This window comes from Chelonoidis abingdonii, chromosome 1, assembly GCF_003597395.2.
Source record: "Chelonoidis abingdonii isolate Lonesome George chromosome 1, CheloAbing_2.0, whole genome shotgun sequence".
Classification (NCBI taxonomy): Eukaryota; Metazoa; Chordata; order Testudines; family Testudinidae; genus Chelonoidis; species Chelonoidis abingdonii.
The window spans coordinates 219,435,997-219,457,154 of record NC_133769.1 but is presented as its reverse complement, the minus strand read 5'-3'; the positions used below and the strand labels follow the sequence as shown (position 1 = coordinate 219,457,154).

Sequence of the window (21,158 nt, the reverse complement as noted above, 5' to 3'; positions counted from 1 at the left end):
TACAAAATGTTAAAACAGAATACTATTAGGGGAAAAAAATACTCACCTTCACTGGTTTGCTATTATGCTATTATTATGCAGAATACGCCAAAATTAAACCATATTCTTCCAGCTCTAAAGACATTTTAAAGATGTTTCATACCCTCAGAGTAGTTTTTGACCAATACCTTACTTTAAAAGAGTGTGTATTACTTGCCATTACAGTACATATTTCTAACGTATCATGCAAGATGTTCAAATTGTATGATAAGAAGTTTTATTACTTAAGATAAAAGCCTAAGAGCTAATTTTTAAATAAGAAAAATTATCTATTAAAACACCATGCAAATCAACATTATAGGATAACTAAACTGAAAATTATCAGAGGGGTAGTCGTGTTAGTTTGGATCTGTAAAAGCAGCAAAGAACGCTGTGGTACCTTATAGACTAACAGACGTTTTGGAGCATGAGCTTTCGTGGGTGAATACCCACTTCGTCGGATGCATCCACGAAAGCTCATGCTCCAATACTTCTATTAGTCTATAAGGTGCCACAGGACTCTTTGCTGCCTAAATTGAAAATGTCAGTACTTTTTTGATTACAGTATCACAACCCTAAAGGAACAGCAATATTATTAGTTTTAAATACTGTAGGAACCCCCCCACCACGTCCAATGGAGTCTATTTCAGCAGTAACTCTGGCCTCTGATCTGTAGTAAGGTACTATCACTTGGGATTGTACCCTGCAGACTAAAATTCCCCAAATGACCCCTTTTTCACAGTAAGAATGAAGATCAAACCTGGGGTGTCCTAAATATGCACATAGTGGCACAGCCCAGCCTCCCAACAGTTCATTGGCCCTCTCATTCCCATTATGTGCTTAGATTTAAAATGATATGCAAGATTACCCAATGTACTTATTCTGACGAAAATTAGCAATAAAGATGCAAGAAGGTCAGCAAGGGAAAAATCTAAAATATAAGCCCTATGTAAACTAGTATGAAGTGGCAAACAGAAATACAGCACTAAACAGTAGTCACAACTAAGATTTGCTGAAGTCTCAGCAGGTACTGACAATTTACTGTCACTTGACACCACAGCTAATCAGTTATTAGGGAAAATTCCTTTCTGACCCAAAGCTGGTGGCTGCTGCTCAAACGATGCCGGCCTGCACCTTTTATCTGTTTAGGGAACAAAGACCTAACTCAAAATGGCAAAGCTCAGAATGGTGAGACGGTTAGAAAATGCATGGGATGACATACAAAATAAAGTGAGTGGAGGAGACAGCAGTGATAATGAGCAGTCACCAATAAGAGCAGGAACTGAGGAATTTTCATGAATACCTAACTACACAAAGGAGAAGAGCCTTGGCCATCAAGAGACGGACTGGCACACACCTGTCAACCACCATTTCCTGTATCCAAAAGGCCAACGTCCTTACTGACGTAGAACCAAATTTACAGCCAATCTCCATTACATCTTGTATAATTCCACATTGTTAAGTTTATATTAACGTGTTTTCAGTAAAAGCAAAGCTTGGCAAACATAAAAAGTAAGGAGAAAAATTACTCCCATTGGTACAACAGCACTCCCAAGTGTATTTAGCAGATGTTTTTTAACTTACTGTATAATAGCTATTTGATGCATACATTGCACTGAGTTAATGATCTGATACCACTTTTTTCTCTCAAAAATAAGTTTTTACAGTTACATTCCAGATAAGGATAAGCAGTTTTAAATGTTTTACCAAATTATGTAAGCATTGTGGAAGAAAGTTATGTGAGAGAATTTAAAGACCATTAATAGAGGGAATATGAACAATCTTCTCTAAATTTCAGTTCTATGAGACTTGAAACAGAGGTTTGAGATTTTGCCAGCTTCCAGTTAGTCTGGAAGAAATGTAAAGAATCTTTTTCAGCACTGTTTGATCTCTTCTGTTCTTGGGGAAAAAAACATACTCAATTTATTTTCAACAAAGAATACTTCAGCTTTGGGTGAAGGCTCAGGTCAGTTTCTATTTTGTCTGAATGGTTAAGCCAATCCAGAGTTTGAACATGTTTTGAATGAAACCTTTGAGACGTGTTCATTATTACTTATGACTATAATTTTTTATATATATGAAAAACTCAGGGCAATCTTGATGACCATCCCCTCCATAATACACAAACATTAATCCCAACTTGGAAATACAAGGTTTGTCTAATCACAATCTAAATTTTAAACAGGTAGATAATTTTTATACTATTAAGTCAAATCTCTACTAATTAAAACTGCAGTTCAAAGTCAGATATGCCCTTCAGGTTGTGACTTCAAGTCTAGTCTGTTGAGCTTCTAAGTTGAGCAGAGCTGGAGTCATCTCTTTCTCTCTCAAATACTGAGGTCTTGATCAATTTTTTCCCCTTCAAATATAAAAAGCTGTTATTCCAATTACCAAGTGCTCATCCTGTGCTTTGGGCACTCAGACAATAACCAAAGTTACCAATCTCATATTAACCACTGTAAGAAATAATAGACTGATCATTCCACCAGAGGTAATTAAGCAACACCTGCTCCCAAATGCTGACCCTGAGTAAGATAAGACAGCTTGCCAAACTATACTGGAATCAACAGCAAAACTCCCATTGATTTCAATGGGGCCAAAATTCCATCCTATACGTTTCATCAGAAATTCTGGACCGGCTTCACTGAAAATCTATTTCCTTTAGTTACTACATAATTTCTTTTATCAAAATATTTTTTTAAATATGAAATTCAGAATCCCCCCATCTCCATGCACTGTTACTCTGTGTGTATTTTTCCCACAGTAATAAATCAGACAACTTTAGCATTTTTTTACACTAGCACAAAAAAATTGAAGTATTTTTAACAGATTTTATATATATAGCAAGATTGAGATACATGTGTAATGACCCCTTTGTAACATTTGGTATATTTATATTACTTAAAACTTAAAATTACACACAAAAACCATATTAAAAGAATGCATTTTTAGGTTGCAGAGTCAAGCACTAAAAGTTAGGATATACCAAGTTATAGTTGCTCAGATAACATTAATTCAGTCACCTTGTGTGTTATGATAAAGACATTAATTAAATGATCATATACATTTTTTCCACAGGATCTTTACTGCATTAAGTGCACATGTTGGATGCACAACAGTGGCAGAATTAAGCTTTTGCAGACAATCGTAAGTCTGGCATTTTCTAATTGTTGAGGGTTTAACTTTACAACATAAATAACTTTCTTTTAATATAGTCTATGAGTGTAAGTGTATGTGCAAATATATAGCGTCAGATCTTTAGCACACGTCATTCTGATCCTTTTGTATGTTCTCTACTTCCTTTAAAAAGCAATTTTGTGGACATTCTTATAAATAAATTTTGGACATTTTTTTAATAAAGTTATAAAAATAAAACACTTTTACCAAGAAAGGATAAGTAGGAGCAAGGAATTCTTTAACATGAAACTGTACAGTGAAGGCTTCCTTTGAAAATGTCGTGTTTAGGCTTCTTCAATTATATTTTATAATGATGAAGTAGTACTAGTATACATCAAATTAAGCTGTTTGTTCATTTTGCAAGAGCACTAGGGCCATGACAAAAATAGTATTGAGGAGAATACTTTAATTGCATCAGTCATTATTATATTTGCTTTAAAAATTCACAAGCAAGACATGATGGATGAAAGATTCTGTATGACTTCACACTGGACATATAAATCCCCAAGGTGATCCTAATAAGTCATAGAAACCCTATAAAGGAAGGAAGTTAGGTTGCTTAATTCTCACAAATGGGAATACTGTATTACTCAGACGATGACATGATATCCTTCTTACTATATCAGGCCAGGAATTAATTTATTTATTTATAACACATCTGTTATTTTGACTGTGTTCTGGCCCTTAGCTATGAATCATCTGGCATAATTTTTTAGCACATTTTATTTCGTTGATGTCACTGACAGAAAATATATTGCAAGTTACATTAGCCACTGTGATTCAGTGTATTTCGATTTAATTTATACTCATTACTATTATACACTCTCAGCTAAATTTTTATATTAATGCCCTAGCAGTTGGAGCTGGTATGGAATTTTTCTTGGTAATGTTATCTGGCATTTCCATTCTGAAAACACAATACCACAGCAATCAAATATTTTATCAGACAAATCTGGCTTCAAAAGCTAGGTAAGTCCCAGAGACTTCAACGTCTTCCATGATAGCAATTCTACCACCTCTTGTTACAACTTTTTTTTTTTTTGCTGTTTAATTCTTTTAGTTATAAAATTATTTTTAACAAATCTTTCTTTTTCCTGTTGTAAGTTATACTTGTTACTTTTATAATAGAATTGTATAAAATGGAAAAAAAAAACTAGCTTGTCCCTTCCCTGTAAGAGGGCATGACTGTTGTGTACAGAATACTGTGTCTAGTTTTATGTGACTTAAGCAGGCTTTCACTATTTCCTAAGGAGACTTTTTTGCAGTCAAATATCAGTCTTAGGATGTTTTTTCTTAAATTTCAGATTAAATTGGTCTGTACTTAATTTCATATCCTGCTTCTGGTTGGACAATCCCTCTGCTTTATAACCTCTGGTACTGAAATTGAATGGACTACAGTAATGAAGAATAGTGCTGTGCAGAAAGGGACTGTCATCTCCCTGGTCAATTACATCCAGAATGGCATGTGTCCAGTTTTCACATGGCTATCACCACTGATGTTTTCCTCTTTCTTTTCTAACTTCCAAAAATTAGTGTTTTCTAAATATTTCTCCACAATGGCCTTTTCCTGGCCCAAACCTCCTCCACAGCAGTTAATTGGGGATTTGCCATTACCTTCAGCAGGAGGAAGATGGAGCCAAATGCTCACCTTACCAATAGTAGTACATTACCATGAGTAATAAGCTACATCATTAATCTCACACTCCCACAACTGATTCTGGCACCCTTATTTATGATGTACTATTTTATTTTGTGAAAGGTTCCATTGAAATTAAGGTAAGAGCATCAGGCCCTCACTGAAAATTACCTTATTGTTAAGAAGCAGATCTAGGATGACTTCTCTGTTTGGGCTCTCTACTTTCCAGACCTTCACATTTTCCTGTGTGTAATTCATGAAAGTCCTTGATAATTCATATTATTTATAAAACCCCGTAACATGCACTCTCTCTCTCTGTAGTGTGACAACTACGTCTTTCTTCATATCAAGGCTCAACCTTTCTCCTTCCAGAATTGGGGGCCCTGGAGTAAATCAGTCTTGCTCCAAAGGTTTAATTCTTAATTATAAAATCCTAGTGCCATCAATATTGGACTGCCAGTGCATTAATTAGAGTGTATAATAGTAATGAGTATAAATTAAATCAAAATATTCTGAATCACAGTGCCTAACACAGCTTGGCAAATAGTTTCTGTTTTTGAGATCAATAAAATAAGTTTAAAGACTTAATTCTGTGGGTTTTTTGTTTGTTGGTTTGTTTTTAACAATGTTTACAGGATAGGCAATAGGGTTGACTTGAGAGGTTTATTTAAATACATACAAACAAACAAAAATGTGTCTCCTAACTCCCACTGCAAGAGTGCCTCTCTTATGCTAGCTACCAATCACTGGTCACCCTTTCCAACTTATTCTGGGCTCAGCTACACTGGGAACTGAGGCCCCATTCCCTAAACACAAACACCAGCTTTCCCTTCTAAAGGGAAACAGCTTTTTATCTAGGAGATGCCTTTTCCCTCTGCTGCACACAAACCTTCCCCAGCTTGCTTCTCACCTTTTCTCTCTCCTCTCTCCCATTTGGAAGGGGTTTTTAAAGATTATAGGTTGCCCTTTAATAGGACTCAGGTGTGTATAACTAATCCAAGGTAATCTCTTTTCAGTTCATTGGAAAAAAGGCTTTCACATTCTATGACTGATTTACCTGTTTTCAGGTACCTTTTCAGAACTGTCTGGTCTGATTTTGTCACAATAGATACCGATGTATTAAAGCAGAACATTAATATCCAGGGTTCCCAAAGATTAGAAGATCTTTATATGTTTTAAATCTTTTTTCAACCTTCTTTTAAAGCAGATTTGAAACAGTCATTGGTTTTGTCTGCACAGATTCAACTCCAGTTCAACCAAGTATTGCCTGAGAATTTCCCTATATCTTTAAAAATAATTTTAAAATCCTCAGTTACAGTAGTCCTTGCAGAATTTATAATTTCTTCACAGTGTTTTGAAACATTAATAATCCTTTATTAGAAACTATGTCTTTGAAGAATTAACACTTCTTAAATCATAAAATTACTGCTTATTGAATCATACATTCAATGAGTCAAATTCTCTCTACAGCACCTTTACAGAGATGTGATTTCATTGAAATCAAAAGAGTTGATAAAAGTATAAAAATGGTGTATAGGGTGGAGAATATGCCTGTATATGTATGTAAATATTGCTTTATACATGCTAAAAATTCTCCAAGCAGAACATTCCTGCTAATGGGATTATAAACTCAGCCTGGTCTGCCTATATACACTTCAATAGAGGCCTGCTGTTTTCACCCAGTGTTTTTTACCTCAGCTGATTGAAGCAAAAAAGAGGTGAAATGACTTGTTGGAGGTCACACAATAAGTGATTGGTTCAGGCTGGATCTGAAGCCAAGATTTTCTAGATACCAGCTTTTTAGTGTAACCACTAAAGCATCACTTCCTCAAGAGAATATGCAATACTATATAATATTTCTGCAGGTTAGCAGAAACAGTAACACAGGCTTGGTTCAACTTTAATTACAGTTCAAGTTGGTTCAACCATTCAGCACATTTCTCCTATATGAAATTTTAATGAACTTTTCTTTCCTTTCTTGATTGTCTTAGGGAGAAAAAAATTTAATGGTCTACCTGTTTGTAGCAACAGTAAGAAATAACAAGAACTTCCTACTGTGTAACTGCACTAATCAGCAGACCTGAAGCCCTAATTATGCAACTTTTAGATCATTAAGGTTCATATCCAGTAGTTAAATTAAAATGAATTAAAGACAAACCTTTCCATTTAACCTGCTTCAAGGGTGTATCCATCAGAATTATTTGGTAAAATAAAAAAATAAACTAGCTTCCCTGAGCACGCAGGGAAATATTCAGATGGTAATGCAGCTACATCTCCATTTCAGGAGAAAGGTACTGTGTAGTTCAGCATTAGCAAACAGTGTTTTTGTTCTCTTCACTGGAAAATGCACCAGGTGATTGACAGGCTAGTTCTGCAAGATTACACACTTCTTCCCTTGAAAATCTGACATTTGTCATTTGCTATGGAGGATGAGATCACAGGATTAATTAAAACTTCATGAAGTCTGATGCAACATGTAGACTTCACCACAGGAAAAAGAAGTAGGTGAACATGAAAAATACTGAGTAGTAATCGGGGTTTCACAAACCAGGAGTAAACTTAAAAGTAAAATAAAATAAATAATAGTAATAAATAATTAGAATCACATTCTCCAATGTCTCTTGCTGTGATTCTAGATGATACATTTTAGAAGTATATTATTATTATTATTCTAGGATGATGACAAGAAAAGCTTATGTACCTTTCAAAGCATTTACTAATAGAGGCAAATCCTTTTCCTATTCACTTGTGTGGCAGCAGAGCATATGCCACTAGAATAATGTTTCAAACCAGGAAAAAAGGCTCAGGTCACATCATATGGTTAAGTAGTTTAAAAAAATAAAAAAGGAAACCAAAACTAAATCTTGTTCCAAACCCTGTATCCACTGCACTCTTCTGAAGGAGTATATACAATGGTGTCCATATAGATCTACAGTACAAGGTGAAGTTCAGTAAGATCTTTCACTTTTTTTTAGCCACAGGTCGACTGAACAAAATTAATCTAGGGGGGAAAAAATTAGAAAAAATTGGTCTGTAAGCATCTGCAATTTATATATAACAATATAGCTTCAGAGTTCTCCTTGTTTCTTGCATGTTGTTGAATAACTAGCTTAAGCTTTGGATATGGTCATAATCAGAAGATATGTATAGTCTAAGTATACTGATCACTGAGTTTCACATGATTAAAACTCAGTTATTTTGTATGGCTTGCACAAAAAAAAAATAAGCACGCTTCGCAGCTGAAAAGATAAAGATAGGCTCAAGGGATGAGATACCTGCATGAAGTGAAAGTTACGGAAAAGGGGAAGCTAAATGGAGTTTTGCCTTTTCTTTGCCAAAATTTTGAATGCATATTTAGACCAAACCCTTAAAAGATTCATCTATGTCAGATTTTATATGCATGTCTGTAATGATGCTGATTGGTTTTGTGCATGTTCTTATTTGGATATAGTGAGTGTAATTAAATGGTAGCAACATCATAGAATCATAGAATATCAGGGTTGGAAGGGACCTCAGGACCTCATCTAGTCCAACCCGCTGCTGAAAGCAAGACCAATCCCCAACTAAATCATCCCAGCCAGGGCTTTGTCAAGCCTGACCTTAAAAACTTCTAAGGAAGGAGATTCCACCACCTCCCTAGGTAACCCATTCTAGCGCTTCACCACTTTCTGAGTGAAAAAGTTTTTCCTAATATCCAACCTAAACCTCCCCCACTGCAACTTGAGACCATTACTCCTTGTTCTGCCATCTGCTACCACTGAGAACAGTCTAGATCCATCCTCTTTGGAACCCCCTTTCAGGAAGTTGAAACATCGTGGTTATACTTTTTGATACTTGTGATTACCAAACATACATATAACCAAAAGTTTAACTATTTGGCAAAATTAATTCTTTACTACATCAAAGTGGCTATTAAGGAGCTAATTGAATGACTCAGAATATTATGGACTGAATATCTGTTTCACTCTTTGACCTTAAGTCCTGTTTGTGGGTGAGGGTTTTGTCACCATTTTTTAGTATGCTGTTCCAACAATAAGGCAGCACGTTCTTTAGCCTATAGCACCTGTAAGTAGATGGTGTTATTTTACCCTTGGTGGGTCCCTGTATGAAATCTAGTTTCATATTCAATACATTTCACCGTAATTAATTACACATAATTTTTCTTACATGTGTACCTAGTACAATATCCTAGAACCAGTAGATTAATAATATGGATTATTACTCTCAAATTACATTTTGAGTGTATATTTGTGGTGTAACTACAATCTAATTATAGTTATTGCGAAAAAGTAAAAAAGCAAGCAGTGTAAAGTATACACAGGTTGGTTGGTTGTGCATACAAGTACTTTATTGCAATTTTGCCAAAAGGATTCTGTGTATTTTATACTATCCCCACTTCAATAGATTTCTTGGTTTTGAGCATGCTTTTTGTGTCCTTTGTAGTGTAGATCCTTTTATTTTACTTGCTTATTTTATTTCATGGATAGCCCTAGAATCAGGGATAAAATTACTTTAAGAAGAAGAAGTCTGAGAGTCACAAAGAAGAAGGGAAAACTAGAACATCCACAGCAAACAACAACAAAAACCCACTGTTATGATGTGGGATGGCTGAATATATATAAAACAATTATTATTCTGCTGATATTTTATCAGTTCTGTTATCTGCAAAAAAAATGGAAAGATTGCATTAGCAATTCAAGTAATTCAGCTTGGCCTTGATCAGTAAGATTGGGGAGCTATTTTCAAACAAGATTTATCTTAGAAAGGCTTTGCTGTTTTAGGTTATTTATTTCACCCTCAGATACATTTTACCAAGCATACATGATGCATGATTTTTGATGTGTCTGCTGACCTACTGAAAATGCAGCCTGCAGTCTCCTTGACCATATCAAATCATAATGAACAAAAATGTTGTATTAACCGAGTGTTCACCTTAAAAGCTTTGAGAGCTTAACTTTAAAAATAATGGCATTGTCTTATGTCAGGAGACTAGTATCAGAGGGGTAGCCGTGTTAGTCTGGATCTGTAAAAGCAGCAAAGAGTCCTGTGGTACCTTATAGACTAACAGACGTTTTGGAGCATGAGCTTTCGTGGGTGAATACCCACTTCGTACCCATCCGATGAAGTGGGTATTCACCCACGAAAGCTCATGCTCCAAAACGTCTGTTAGTCTATAAGGTGCCACAGGATTTTTTGTCAGGAGACTGAAACTACAAATAATGACTCAAACACATAGATACTTCCAATGAGTTTCACAGTTAACGGAATGTCAACGGGACTCCATGCTCGAGAAACTATAAATATATGATATATGTTTTTCTAGCAGTATTGGGCTTTGGAATAGCTGTGGGTTTCAAATCTCAATGTTAGTAAATAGCTTCCCCCACACTCCCCAAGTTTTTAACTGGAAATTTAAGGCCAAACAATTTATGCCAAATAATAGCATTATCTACATGTATAGATTGATTTTAATCACCCTAAACTCAAATTCTTGTACTGTGAGAATAACATACCTCACTAAAACATGACTGCTATCTGACAGGTTTAACATATTACTGATATGTGCAATAATATGATGCTTAAAAACTTTTAAAGTCACAATGTTATCATAATGATGTAACAATGTTGTTCACAATTTTCAACTAATCAAGTTTCCAGATTTCTGTCATTGTTTTATGCATGTTCAAGAAAGCTAAATGGAAAGTGAAGCATATGTAAACGTACAGTACTCTATATTATTACCTTGCCCCAGGCAACTTCAGCATCCAAATTAGTAGGCATTCCCTCCACTGCCGATCTCTTTGTCAATTCTGCATCTGTCACTGCCAGCCACTCTGTCAGAGCATTCATTTCCTTTCGTAGCTTCCGGGACAATTTCAAACATTTCTCTAACTCTTGTTTTTTTTCTGTCACCTGCATAGGAAAAATATGTGGATTTTAACTCTTTAGTCAAACTAGTTTGTACTTTCCTGCTGGCATGTGTTTTTGTATGCATGTCTGCTTTGTAGTTTGTATATTTACAATATAGCTTTCTCATTCCTCTCAATACCTATAGTTACGGTTAATGTATTGCTTATCATGTCAATTTGTCTAAGATGCTTCTGTACTGATAAAATCACATAACTTAATTTTGAAATTTTATACAAATTAAATCTGAACTGGATCACCTCCAGAATGGGGAACAACTAAAAGCTACTCCCCTCCCATTTGAGGACATGTGTGTCATGTTAAATGGCAACAGCTGAATTAGAAGTCTACCCTTATGACTCAGAAGAGGAGCCAAAACCTCATTTTGGAAATTATGATGAATTTTCCTATGGATAGTTAAGCACACTAATGCTGAGCCCAACAACTTTCTTTGTACAGCAACACTGCATCTGAGGCAATTAATATTGTACTCTAATCACTGTGTGAGGTGTGTACAGTAAATAAGACATGGGCCACACACTGAAGAAGGAAGATAAAACACTGAAAAGCTGCTCACTAAGCACCATCCATTCTACGTACTAACTGAGGCAGGAGTCTTACACAAAAGCATTATATGATAATGTAATTAAAAATTGTATCATAATGCCTAATGCCCCACGTCCACCTGAGCTGGCTTCCTCCCACTTCCATCCGTACTGCCAAGATACCCAACAACTCCTTCCCACTACTCCAACGTGTGGAGACTTGCCATCTTCTGTACCCTTCTACTAGCCCATCTCCCATGCCGATATAAGGAACCCCTTCCTCTCCTTCACCTATTGCCCCTTTACACTAGCCTGACCCAATCTCTCCCACACAAGGATTCATTCTGGGACAAAGCTGGCTACTGAAAATAAACACTGAATGACTGGCTTAATAACATCCCTAAATGTGAACAACCTTATCAGTGGAGAAAACAGTTTGAAAAATAAAGAGGCAATTTAATTTATGCTGCTTACACATACTTAAATTCATTTGTCATGCTTTTCTATCACCATTAATTTTAAGAACAATCTTCAACTCTCATGAATTCAAAAAAATGAGAATTAAAAGAGTCTGTTTTCCCCAACTTGAAAGAGAAGTGATCAAAGAAAGATATTTTAGAACTCAGTTGTAGTTCACTAATGTTTAAGGAAAATAAGTAATCTCTCTGCTAACCAGACACTATTTAAATGAAATTGTATCCCCCCCTGAGTTTTATTTTTAATTGTTTTAAATTGCACAGCCTTTTTATTGATGATCCATTAGTGAAACAAAATAGCATTATACATATTATAGGTGGTGCTTGCTAGCAACACCTTTCATTAACATTGCTTAACACTTTCCATTCTAATACCCTGTTTTCAGTTCTTTATATTTTTTTCCCAATTTTAAATGTTCTGGCTGAAATTTTTCATGCTTGCTCTCTGCTTCATACCGATTATGAGTGTGTACTTTTCAGAAAAAATGTTCATTCCAGTTCCAATAATGAAGTGTGGGGAAAATAGGCTGTTTTAACAATGTAAATTTTTTCACTCATTTATTTGAAAAGATTTATTGTACATAAAGTTTGAAGCTTAAACCTGAAATTTAGGAAAGGGGTCATTCTGGGGTCAGAAATGTGTCTTTTCCTGTCCCCATTAAAATTTACCCAGATATGGCCAAGTTATAAACCTGTGAAAATGGCCATTTGCACAGGCTAGATAGAGCTTTTTAGAGGCTTACTACTAAAATCTCAGAACATTCCATCTCCACAAAGCACCAGATACATTAAGTATGCTCTCAGCTCCAATAAAACTTCCCACACAGTAGACCTAGAATTAAAGCTCTGCACAGGGAGATGCTGCAGAGATGTAGAAACTCTGTTGGGTTATGGGAAGGTGTATGGGCCCATAGTCAGGAGGAGACCATGTATTCTACTCTTACCTCTTCCACTGACTGGTGTGAATAATTCTGTGCACTTCACAATCCTTAATATTTAACATGTTCCTACCTTAGGAGGTAGGCAAATGCTGTAGCATGTCTTTCCCTTGAACTGAGAGGTTGCAGCCTTAATTCCGCCCCTTTGTGCATATACATTATGATATAGTCTTTAATTCCATGAACATATATTGCCTGTTCTAAAGACACCTGCCTCATTCAGTGCATAGGATGGATAGAGAATGAGGTGGAGAACTGTAAGAAGCAAAAGGAAATTCTCTTGCATTTAAGGCACTGAATTGAGGTCCAGAAAAGGTGGGTTCTATTTCAGACTCTGCACACAGACTTCCCATATGAAGATAGGCTCAGACTTCAATGGCTGCATTGTTGCAGGGGGGATCTTAATTCTGGTATATTCTAACTACTGAGTGCTTGAATTTGCAACCGTGACATTCTTTTAGTGATGTTTTTTGTAATTATTCACACATAAGCGTACTTTGGCACTTGCCCCCTTAGCCAGTGTCCAAAATACTCCAAATCTGCTTACTTCTAGGGAACACTGTAAAAAAAAAATCTAATTTTCAGTCATGTAGTACTTAAGAAGTTGTTTCTTTATGTAAATTACATTTTTAAATATTGTAGAGAACTGACAGAACCATGAATGCATGCTGTATTTATTTTTGAAGTAAATTAAAGATACACATGCATAAACACAATTAACTTCACAGTTTTGTTGTCTTTTGCTTCTGTATGTTCTTTATATAATAGAAATAAAATTCCATGATTCAGAGATCTACTGTATATGCCCAGACGCTAATGTTATATTGATTTTCCCCTACTTTGTTAATATCAATTTTTAAATCTATTTTTAAAAGAAAAATGGGAAACACTGCCATCTTAAGGCCTTTTGTTTTATACAATAACCCCAAACAGAATGTGTGCCATTTATACTAAAAACTGCCCATTAGCATTGTCTCTGAGCTATTATTTCTTTTTATTGAAGTGATCATTGTTACTTTTGATATTCTCTGTTATAAAGCTGTACTTGTAGAGAAACTGTAATGATTTCGTAAAAAACTCAAAAACAGCTCTTCATAGAACTGAAAACATTTTGACATAAAACACAAACGAACTCACTTAAGGATTATCATATGGCTTTAAGCCACATTCCTGGATGATGGTAGATTGCTGAGGAAGGACTGTGAACCTGCTGTAGGCCTTGCCTGAGAATGTGCCATGTCTCAGGGAGGACGGGGAACACACTCAATGGACTGCCCCTTCCATTCCCTCTCACGTGGTCAAGCTCCCTTTTATACTGACACAATACCGAGGCATGGACATAACTCCACCCCTCCTTGACTGCCAAATGGGTTCTAGCCCTGCACAGCCATTCACAAGTAAGGTAGCCATCCCATAACATTATAAGTGTGTGAGACAGATCTGTTTCGTATAAATATATGTGATGGTGATACACAAGTGACACATTTAACCTTCTTGATTGATCAAACATGCCTTATTGTATTAAATGTGCTGAGTAAAATATTTAATCTCAAATGACAATGTCATCCAATCTTTCTGAAGAAGGGTTTCAGTTGTTCCAGGACTCACAAGATTGATATTTGTTAATATCTTTGTTTATTTTACCTCTCTAGCAATTTCCAAACTAAATATAGGTAATTGCCTTGATACAGGTCCCCAAATGAATATTAGTTCTTCCAAAAATAATATAATTCTTAAAGGTTATTGTATAGAGGATGGTGGGGGTTTGATCACCACCATGTGCTTAAATCACAGGCTGACTCTTGAAGCTAGTAGGGACTCTCTTTATTAGCTATTAACTATCTGTTAATTTAGCTTAATAAATTTTAATCTGACAAAAAAATCATGCATTTTCTGCTACTCTGTTTATTAAAATTATATTTATGTCTGCAATAAGCAAACATTTTAATCACAACCTTCATTCTACAGGGTGCATTCAGTCACTAAATGCACCAAATTTACGCCAGTGCTATTGTTTTAATTAAGTCCTGTGAACTGTGTGGTCCCAGCAGGGGCAGGAGGAGGAAGAGAATAGATGAATCATGTGTAGCTGTTAAGTGCAACATTTGCATGAACTCTCTTCTAGAGAGGAATACTGCAACTTCTCCATGGAGCCTCTAGATGAGGTTGCTCTTCAAAAACAGCATAGGCAGAGATGGGGGAGGGGGGCAAAGAAGGGCATTGCCCCTAAGCTACAAGCCTCAGGCAGGGAGCAGAGGGGACAGGAGACATGCTGCTCCCAGCTTGCACCTCTGAGGCAAGGAGTCAGATGTTGTTTATAATGAGAGTGATTAACAGGTGATTAAGACAACAAAGGACTCCTAGGATGTTTTCCTAAAGTTAAATGATCTATTCCAAGCTTGGTGAACTGCAAAAAGTAAGGGCTTGGCTACACTCACACTTTACAGCGCTGCAACTTTGAAATTCCAAGTGTAGCCATACCCTAAGTAGCCCAAATGATAGAAAGTACTAGTAGATTTTTCTACAGATGTTGTATTCAAGAGGTGGTAACAAAGTTACTAATATGTTTCTTTGAGAAGATAACTGATTTTTTAGGCAAAGTAAATGCTATCTTCCTGGGTGTCTGTAAGGCATTTGCTACAGTTCCACATGAGAAATTATTTGTTACACTGGAGAAGATGGGCATCAATATGAAAATTGAAAGGTAGATAAGGAATTGGTTAAAGGGAAGACTACAACAGGTCAGACTGAAAGGTGAACTCTCAGGTAAGAGGGAGGTTACTAGTGGAATTCCTCAGGGATCAGTCTTGGGACCAATCTTACTTAACATTTTTATTACTGACCTTGGCACAAAAAGTGGGAGTGTGCTAATAAAATTTGCAGATGACACAAAGCTGGAAGGTAGTGCCAATACCGACAAGGACCAGAATGCCATACAAGAAGATTTGGATGAACTTGTAAACCAGAGTAATAAAAACAGGATGAAATTTAATAGTGCAAAGTGAAGGTCATGTCTTTAGGGACTAAGAATAATTTTTGCTATATGCTGGGGACTTATCAGTTGGAAGTGACAGCGGAGGAGAAAGAGTTGGGGGTATTGGTTGAGCACGGGCTGACAATGAGCCGTCAATGTGATTCAGCTGGTATGGACAACTCGTGAGAGGGACACAAAGGGAGGCACCAGCAAATGACCTCCCCACGTGACTCCTTCTCACCCTGCCTCCAGCCTAGGGCCCTCATGCTCTCCCTGTCCCTTCCCCATCCCTCGTTACCTGAGGGGGGAGGGGCTCTGTCCTCCCACTGCCCCAGCTCCCCCTGGCATGTTCAGCTGCTCTTCCTGGCAGCCAGGCCATGGGGCTACTCTGAGATGCTGCCTGGTGCAGTACAGCAGCTGCCTAGGAGAATGCCAGGCTGTCTCCCACCCAGGCTCAGCTTCTAGGGACAGGAGCTGACTCTGAGCATGCTGGAGGGGCTCTGGCTCACTTGATCATTGTCCCCAGAAGCTGAGTATGGGTGGCGGGAAGGGGGGCAGCCTGCTGCTGCCACAGCCAGGCACTCTCCCAGGCAGCTGCTGCACTGCACTGGGCATGTGTCCCAGGCAGCGTGGCTGGTAGAGAAGAGAGTGGCATTGGGCAGCATGCATCCTGAGCAGCATGGCCAGAAGAGAACAGGCTCTGGCCCCGCCCCTTCCTCTCTCAGGCTGTTGGGGGCAGTGGCCTTGCCCCCCGCCCCAGGCATCTGGGGAGCAGCATCTGACCATTCCTGACCCTAACAGGCATCGCCACTGCAGCTGTGAAAAAAAGCTAATTCAGTTCTAGGATGTATCAGACAAGGTATTTCCAGTAGAGATAAGGAAGTGTTAGTACCATTATACGAGGCACTGGTGAGACCTCATCTGAAGTATTGTGTGCAAATCTGGTCTCCCATGTTTAAGAAAGATGCACTCAAACTGGAACAGATGCAAGAAAGGATGACTAGGATGATCTGAGGAATGGAAATCTGTGTTATGAGAAGAGACTCAAAGAACTTGGCTTGTTTAGTTTAACCAAAAGAAGGCTGAGGGGGGATATGATTGCTCTATATAAATATTTTAGAGGGATAAATACCAGGGAGGGAGAGGAGTTGTTTAAGCTAAGGATCAGTGGAGCCCAGAACAAATGGATATAAACTGGCCATCAACAAGCTTAGGCTTGAAATTAGGCAAAGGTTTCTAACCGTTAGAAGAGTGAAGTTCAGGAGCAGCCTCCCAAGGGGAGCAGTGGGAGGAAAAAAATCCTCTTGTGGCTTCAAGACTACACTTGATAAGTTTATGGGGGGATGGTATGACAGGACTGCCTACAGTGGCATGTGGACCATCGGCGACTGCCTGTAGCAAAAATCCCCTAGGCTGGGGACAGGACACTACATGGGGAGGGGCTCTGAGTTACTACAGAGAACTCTTCCCCAGGTATCTGCCTGGTGAGTCTTGTCTACATGATCAGCATCTAACTAATCATCATATGTGGGGTTAGAAAGTAATTTTCCCAGGTCAGACTGGCAGAGATCCTAGAAATGTTTTACCTTCTTCTGCAGTATGAGGCATGGGTCACTTGCAGGTTTAAACTGGAGGAAATGGTGGATTCTCTGTAACCTGAAGTCTTTAAACTACTATTTGAGGCCTTCAGTAACTCAGTCAGAGATTAGGGGTTATATTACAGGAGTGGATGGGCGAGATTCTGTGGCCTGCAATGTGCAGGTCAGACTAGATGATCAAGATGGTCTCTTCTGACTTTAGTAAGAGTATCTGAGAAAGAATATACATTACAATTTTAACTCTAACAATTTTAACAGTGTCTCATAAGTAACTTACAAACATGTTCTGACATCTTGTAAGATGGTCCAATATTTATTTAATTTTCTTTCTTGATATAGGAATTAGATACCGTGCTCCTGTCAGATAATTTCTAAGTTATTATCTGAAAAAAACACTAAAGTTTTCAGTTGCCTAAGTAGCCCCTGGAATCCCAGTTAAAGTTATGCCCTTCCCCCCACCCTCCAATCTGAAATGGCATCCCCGTGGGCAAGCACAGAATTTGTATCTCCCCCACTTGCGCAATCCCGTTGGCCTGACTGGAGCTGCCGTCCCAAATATAGAAGTCAAACAAACTCTATGAACAACAGAAGACATTTTCCATGGATAGGAAAGCATATTGTCAATTCATAATCAACAGCCTTTTGGTGGTTGGACAGGGCAGAAGCCAATCAGTATTTTCTGCTCAATCGGAACCTTCTAAAAATTAATGGATGTTTAGCTGTCAGTCAGCAGTTTTCAGTGAGTTTCAGTGTGCTTAACTATTGTGATACATGTGCTCTGTGAACAGGTACAATGATAGAAAGTTAACAGGTCACAAAAATTTGGTACAACAAAGGCAGAGGCTATGGAGATGGAAAAGTTTGCCTTATTAAAGGTACTTGCATTTAATAAATTATCATCAGAATTTTCAGATAAAAAGAGAGTGGCAAAATTTTTGATAATCAAGTTTTCTTCAGCAGACCATGCAAAACAGAGAAGAGAAATAGATATAATGGGAGAGTATTAATTTAGTCCTCTCATTATATGTTGATATGAATCAAATGATCAGACTAATGACAGTGCCAGCTATTCTACAGTACCACAGCTTCCCAAAGGGCTAGCTTTCAAGACATTGCATTTTTAGCCCTAGCCTACCAATACTGTTGATTTACTCTTGCCCAACACTAAGGAAATTTGGAAGCACCTTCTGCAAGGAAAGAGGATTTAAGTATGAAATCCTAAATAGGTCTATGAAGATGTATGAGGAGCAAAACAGATGCAAATTATTCCATATGCTCATGAATACAGCATTCTGTGTGGTTTGCATATAAATAAAATCAGTACCTATCACAGCATACGTAAGAATGTAAACAGGCATGCAAGGGTTTCAACTGGAGACAGTGCACAGCCACGAGGCATGTACAGGGGAAGAGTTACCACACTAAACCCATCAAATGTGTGTATAGCAACACGCAAGAAGCCAGCTACAGTGATACTAAAATTTCCTCATAGGTATGCTGCTGCAGCAGCAGCAAGTATCTTGGCCAACTGATCTTTTAATGGTGGCCTGCAGAATGATGCATTTTGAGACCTCTGCAAATAAGAACTGGGAGATCTCTCTTTCTTATAATGTAATCCACAGAATGAAATAATTGAAGAATCTGTGATCTGATCTAGAGATGTACTCTACCTAGAGTGCTTTTAAATTGGTGACTGGTAAATAGCTTATCTATCTAAAAAAAGTCTTTGGAAGGCAAAAAGTAATTTTAATTTTAGGAAAGCATAACCTTAAAACCTGATAAAGAAATCAATATTACATGTCTTTGGGTTTTGCATATTTTCTTGGACCATAATGAATATTTATCTAATTGATTGGTTTTGGCTTCCTAACAAGGATTACACTTTTATAAACAGAGGCAGGATTGATTTCAGAGACTTAAAAGGAACAAACAAACAATAAATGTTACCACACAATACAAAGAATGTACTTAGCTTCAAAAGCCAGAAACAGAGCCTGGTTTTGGATTGTAAATCAGAGTACATACCAGAGCACCCAATTCATTATACTGTAACTTCAAAGCTGTAAGTCTTTCATCCAGTTCTTTGGGGTTCTCTGTCTGTTGTTTCTGAACAATCTGACGTCCAGTTTTTATCACTGTTTCCACTTCAGACTTCACCTCACTCAAGCTTTTATACAATTTCTAATCAAATCAACACAGGAGAGAGAAACACCACAATTAATAAAATAAATGAATAAAAGCAATGCAAACTTGGGACTGAAGTGATTATGCAGAACTACTACCAATCTTGGCATTGTTTGGTGCATAAGAGCTTCACCTGAGGACCCTCAACTCCTACGGAAACTGAAGGGAATTGAGAATCTGCAGTATTCTAGTTATGCATAAATCACACACAGATAGTGCACAACTGTTTACAAGACCTTTAGAGCTTTATTTATAAATCAAAACTCAAATTATATGTCCTTGTCTACATTAGACTAATTCATTTAGAATGTTCTGCCATTGCTGGTTTTACCACCCCACCAGTAGCAGCCATGGCGGGAGTGCTGAGACAGTTTTTGTAACATCATAAGACAATTTTGTAACATCATAAGACAAGGGTCTGCTCTGGGCTGGTTTAGACAATACAGCACTTAAAATAATAGCAGTTGCCCTGTACCTACTCACGTCCTCTACCACCCACAATCTAAAAGCCTAATTTGAGTGGAAATCTGACAGTTCCCCATACACTAAATCCTTAGACTGATACAGTGCAGATTTCCTCTTCTATTTAGCTATGTTTAATATTGCTTTTAATGGCCCAAAAAGCAAGGAGATTTACTGCCCTTTAAAATAAAAATATATTATATATCTCCATCTCTCTCTTCTAATTGTTTCAAATGACTAAGTAGCAAATGTGGACAAAACAAACATATATTTAAGTAACAACATGCAATCACTGTGCATAGACCATGCTTTCCCCCTCACCTTTTCAAGGAATGACTGTTAAAAAAGGGATAGCACTACTTGTCTGCCCAAACCCTGATTCCCTGGGCACAACAACATCTACATATAACAGGGTTGTCAAATAACCTGGTACCCAAAATAACTAATCTAATATTTGGCACCCACAGAAATTATTTGGGACAAACTTTATTCAATCAACATGCTTAACTTTTTTCTGTTTAAATTTGTAAGTTTAACTTTGTTTCCTTCATTTCATTAAAGCTGAATTCTGTTATGCACTAGAAACTTCTTACACTGAACTGGGAAAGAGAAAGTCCCAGTGAAATGGCAAGGTTCCTCAACAAGTTTATTGTTGAGGTTCTTTTAGCTTCATTACAAGCTCTCACCAGGGGTGGCTCTAGGCACCAGCACAGAAAGCATGTGCCTGGGGTGGCAAGTGGCGGGGCGGGGGGACAGCATGCTGGTCATTGTGAGGGCGGCAGTCAGGCAGCCTTCGGTGGCGTTTCTGCAGGAGGTCCGCGGGTCCAGCGGCTGCAGTGGTAATTCAGACCTCCCGTAGAGCCACCGCCGAATCCATGTGACCGGCGAACCTCCTGCAGAAATGCCGCCAAAGGCTGCCTGACTGCTGTGCTTGGGGTGGCAAAAAAAAATAGAGCCACCCCTGGCTCTTGCAATTTGTTGTGACAGAATTTCTTTTAAAATAATCTAGACTGTATTTCTTCTTTTCTTGCTGATTGAGCTTGTGTAAGTATTTTTGTGATTTTTTTTATTCCTAGTACATCTTGTGAAATTGTAGTGAAATAAAATCCACGCCCAATAAGACTAGACAGTTCACGTAGATGTAAGCAGAGTCAGGATGAGCTGTACCCTGACATCTGGTGGTGAAGTATGGGAAGTGTGGAAAGAATGTCTGGAATGCAAAATCTCAAATATTTGCATAGGC

The 21,158-nt window shown here is 37.6% G+C and overlaps 1 protein-coding gene across 8 annotated transcripts in view; it reads right to left on the bottom strand.

Moving 5' to 3' along the window:
- Positions 1–21,158, bottom strand: part of LOC116825693 (dystrophin) — a 1,328,444-nt gene that overhangs the window by 1,138,644 nt on the left and 168,642 nt on the right. For all 8 annotated transcript variants that reach the window (XM_075059803.1, XM_075059815.1, XM_075059808.1 and 5 more), the window contains exons 18-19: positions 19,295–19,450; positions 10,574–10,744 (exon numbers count right to left, since the gene is read on the bottom strand). In XM_075059803.1, coding sequence (XP_074915904.1) covers positions 10,574–10,744; positions 19,295–19,450 — 327 coding nt within the window. The remainder of the gene's footprint in view (positions 1–10,573; positions 10,745–19,294; positions 19,451–21,158) is intronic.